The sequence below is a fragment of the Protobothrops mucrosquamatus genome, unplaced genomic scaffold (genome assembly GCF_001527695.2).
Source record: "Protobothrops mucrosquamatus isolate PMUCROS unplaced genomic scaffold, P.Mucros_1.0 scaffold3269, whole genome shotgun sequence".
Classification (NCBI taxonomy): Eukaryota; Metazoa; Chordata; class Lepidosauria; order Squamata; family Viperidae; genus Protobothrops; species Protobothrops mucrosquamatus.
Window position 1 is genome coordinate 70,149 of NW_015389261.1, and position 4,714 is coordinate 74,862.

Sequence of the window (4,714 nt, forward strand, 5' to 3'; positions counted from 1 at the left end):
ACTCTAGGAGTCATTAGCCCCATCACCTGGGAAGCAGGATATGATAATAGGATTAAACCACAGATATCAAGGCCTAGAAAAACACTCAGAAATATCCTCAAAGTTCATGCCACAGGAACAGGAAACTATTCCAAACAGGGCTAGAGGGGGTATAAAAAACCTTCTACCCATGTGCTCACTCTCTTTCTTCTCCTCTGCTTCTTCTTGCAAGGACCATCTTTCTTCTGCAATAAACTGTAACCTTCTTCCCAAAGCAGTCGCCATGTTTGCTTATTTATTCCCGGCTTGGATGAACCAGGATGAAGACTTACTTCTATCAGAGCTAAAGCACGGTGTCCAACCTTTTAGCTCCACACACTGAATAAAGAGAAATTGTCTTAGGCCGCATATAAAGTATGTAATATAGTTAATGTATATAAATCACATAATAATGTTAACATTTTACAATCTTGTGGGAATGCATTACTAGCTGTCCAGGGCCACAAGTGGCCAATGGACTAGACACATCTGAGTTACAGTCAACCTATAATGGTCAAACCATAGTTGGGATTTATCTACTACTCAACCAACTCCTGATAGTTTGATATCAGTATTTTAAAGAGCCTTAGGAGAAGTTGAAACTTGCCATAAGTTGGGAGGAAAAGAGCTGGTTAAACCATTGCTCCACCACACAGTTCAGGGTTGGGAACTGGGAACTGTGTGCAGGAATCCTTGTTAAAAGCAGCATAATTCTGTGATACAGAGATGCCACAAAACCCAAAAAAGCCACAAATGCCTATTTTTTCCTGTGTTCCGACTTACCTGCACCTGTTTCATTTTCTGCTCCTGGGCAATCACTCCACGGAAGGGGAAACTGGAAAGAATTACCCAAGTAGAAAAGACTCCATGCCATAATGACATTATAATATAGGGCAACAAAAGAACACACCTAAAAGGAAAGCAAAATGAATCAGTGTTCCATATTGTCCCTGGACATGGATACAATTGCTTTGATGAAGAGGAACCATTTGCCTACAAACTACAGATGATGTCAAAAACGTTTGAATAGAAATGTGTTTAGAACATGCTAAACTTCTTCTGAAATGTACCTTTTCTCCAAAACAGAGACGTGCAACTTTTTTTCAGACTGAGGGAATGGCCATTCTAAGCTTTTCCAGGTTGAGGATTACACTCCAAACTGTAGGGAGTAGTCCAAAATAAAAACTAAATTAGGTTTGATTTCATCTATGTTTTCATTAATTCAAATTAAATATTTTTAATAAAAGAGTTCACCAGTCATACGTTCTTTCCCTTCTGTCACATTACAAACAATCACAATCTGAAAATATTTGAAGACGCAGCGGTTGCAAAGCAAGCCCATTGTTTGCTATGGGTTGTTTTTTGCTAGAATCTGGAAATAAATGTCAGATTTCAGCAAAAAAACCTTTGCAAATTGTGGTCGTGTGATCGTGGGACACTGCAAATGGCTCTAAATGCAGGCTTACTGCTGAGCACACCCAAAATGTGTTTAAATGACCACGGGGAGCCTTCCTGGCTATTGGAACTTCAGAACTAGGTTGAGTGGCCACTGTAATTTTGAACTGTTGCAAAGCAACCGGTTGTAAGTCGAGAACTATTTGTAGTCTCTTGTTTAGACCATAAGAGTATGCTTGTAGGTAGCAGAGGGTAAACATTTCCACGCAATAGATAAGATAACCTTTATTGTCACTTTTTTCTATGAACACACTGGCACATTAAAAAATGAAATTCTGATGTCTGATCTCAAAAGTATGTATGTATGTATGTATGTACACACACACACATATACACATATATAAAGTACACATATGCACATACATACGCATATGCTATATATATATATATATATACATACACACACATATATATATACATACATCCCCCCAAACACATATATAGAATACATTTAGAATACGTTAGCAGAAAAAAAGAGTCTTGAGAGTTAACAAGATTAATACTTTATGGTATAAAGCTATTAGGGAATCTAGTTGTTCTACTTCGCATGCTACGAAGCCACCTCCCAGGAGGTAACAAAAAAACGGGTCATAGGTTAGGGAAGACATATAGGCTGTAAGCTGGCAAGATGGGCAGCAAACAAATTTCATAAATAAATAAATAGGTTGAAAGAATCAAAAGTTCCTTTTGATTACTAGAAAGATTAACCAATTAATATTTTTCTGACAGGTTGGTTTATTCTGAAGGGCTTCCCCCCTCTTTTTTTTTCAAGACATATAAATAAATATCAGACTCAGAAGAACAGTGACACGGCACTCACCACACAGCTTGCAAAGCCGATGTCTACTTGGCGGGGGCTGATGTGCTTCCAGACGCCAATGCTGCCCTGTCGGATAATCTGCCCGGCTGCCAGCTCCAGGAAGAAGAGAGGGATCCCAATGACGACGAGGAGGAGCAGGTATAGCAGCAGAAAAGAACCTGTCCAGCAAAAGGCAATATTTTAGGGATTCCAGTCATTATGGCAATTATTTCACAAATGACAGTCTCCTGAATCAGGCTGAACTAAGGGGAAAGACGATATGCCAGTAAACTAGCAGAGGTTTTTGGTTTTTTGTATGTGTCCTTTTAAGTCAGTTTTTGACTCCTGGTGACTGCCTGGACAAATCCCTGCAATTTTCTTGGTAAGATTTTTTGCCACTGATTTCTTCCTAGGGTTGACAGAGAGTGAATGGCCCAAGTCACCCAGCTGGCTTTGTGCCTAAAGTGGGACTAGAACTCAGGGTCTCCTGGTTTCTAGGTTAGTGTCTTAATCACTACACCAAACTGGCTGTAAGCAGGTTAAGCAAACCCCAAATCTTGGCCTTGATTGCTAAAGAATGGATCTTCTCCTTTAAATATGCTGTTGGCCTTCATTTCTCTTAAGAGACGAATATAGTTTATAGATCACATTCTGAAGGTCTCTTGCATTTATGTCTCTGTTGTCTTTCTGTGCTACTTTTTTTTCTTAAGCACCTGGCAAGATTATTTAACCAGACATTTATACCCCTTAAAGCACGGGTCCCCAATCCCTGGGCCTCAGCCCACTACCGGGCCATGGCCTGTTCAGAACTGGGTCGCGCAAGCAATACTTGCATATGAAGCTCCATTTGTGTGAGCATTGGGCTGTGCATGCATGCGCCTGCCGCTCACACAGAACCATCCCCTCTCCCTCCCCCATCAGGCCGCCAAGCCCGAAAAATTGGAGACCACTGCCTTAAAGTGTTGGACCATTTTAAACCTGATGAAATGGATCACATGTATGATAGATTTGTTGTTACCATCAAAAGGAGATTGTTTAAAAATATTGTTTCCAAATGCTTTAGAAAGGGAGATAATTTTCTTCACTGTCAAAAGGATCAACTTCACACAATACTGTTTGGAAAGTGAGCATGCGGTGGCCTTGTAAGCTTGTCCTGGGAAACTAGATAACTAAAATTGTGAAAATCCAGAGTCTCCAATTCTCCTGCCAGAAAAATAAGTATCTAAATGGTAGAGAATGTATTCTGTAATAAATGCACCACTTCGGTTGCCTGCCTGCTTTCGGCCAAACTGCTAAAGTGGTCTATTTGCTATTTCTCAAATGTGTACTTCAATTCAGAAAATCATTCCTTTTCCATTTACAGGGGACTATGTATCTAAGTTTTAGATATTACGTGCATATACAGTAGTAAAAGGATAAAGATACACAAATTATAAAAACAGCTTTATAAGCTGCTACTTCAGAGTCATATGTGAGAAGCCATAATTTCTTAGAAAAAAGGGGGAGAATCTTGCAGTAGAATCCAAGTCCCAAATTTGGCAGAACTGCCCAAGTCAACTCACCTCCACCATTTTGATGACACAGGTAGGGGAAACGCCAGACATTGCCGAGTCCAACAGAAAAGCCAGCCTGGGCAAGGATATACTGAGCCTTTGATCCCCAGGTAGGGCGAGTAGCAGGTTCCTCAGGCAGAAGATCTTGATTGGATTCACCCTCAGGGTCTCCAGTTATTTCTAGGTCTGCTTTGGATTTCTCCATCAAGGGAGACAGTATGAGACCCAAACACACCAATGTGTACACAGGCACACACTGTGATCTGGAACTTACGCCCCTTGCAAATTCACACACCTCAATACTAGTCTGTGTTAGATCGCGCAGGCAGTAAGATACGAGTCGAGTGACAGTCAGCTCTCGGTTTATTGGCAAGGCATAAAGTAAATCCGGACTGCCATCTGGGCCAGGGGAGCCCTCTTTTATGGGATTCCCCTGGCTCGTAATCACACAATTCCATTGGCTGGTAAGACCCCATTGCGAGTTAGCCAACCAGCAACGGGCATGAAACTGTATGCAGATGGAGAAGGGCAATCACCCTTAATGGGTGATCAGGATGCGCATAGGGGATTAAGGGGGGGAATACAAAAGAACACAACACCCCTCCCCTCAAAGTTCTTGCTATCGTCCTTGATGAATAGTGGTTACATAGTCCTTCAGAAATGTGGGAGGCCGATGCCCTCGTGTTGATTGGCGGGGAACTGTGTGACTCGGTTCAGCTCTTGCCTCGGTACTCTTCCCTCTGCGGGGTTGTCCTTGGGCCGCTGCAATGGGTCTCGCTTCTCGAGGTGGTTGACTGACGGGTGGAACCAATGGCCAATACTCGTCCCCGCCGTTGTCTCTGGCCCCGCCCGTGTTGTCGGCCACGCTTTCTTGGCGTAACCCAGTGAC

General features: G+C 42.2%; 1 protein-coding gene across 1 annotated transcript in view; it reads right to left on the reverse strand.

Annotated features, from left to right (window-relative positions):
* LOC107297377 (sodium-dependent neutral amino acid transporter B(0)AT2-like) overlaps positions 1 to 4,030 on the reverse strand; it is a gene marked incomplete at its 3' end in the record, with an annotated part of 26,703 nt that extends 22,673 nt beyond the window's left edge. Inside the window, exons 1-3 of the mRNA XM_029286300.1 lie at positions 3,835 to 4,030; positions 2,294 to 2,451; positions 808 to 928 (exon numbers count right to left, since the gene is read on the reverse strand). Coding sequence (XP_029142133.1) covers positions 808 to 928; positions 2,294 to 2,451; positions 3,835 to 4,030 — 475 coding nt within the window. The remainder of the gene's footprint in view (positions 1 to 807; positions 929 to 2,293; positions 2,452 to 3,834) is intronic.
* Between the last annotated feature and the right edge of the window lie 684 nt (positions 4,031 to 4,714).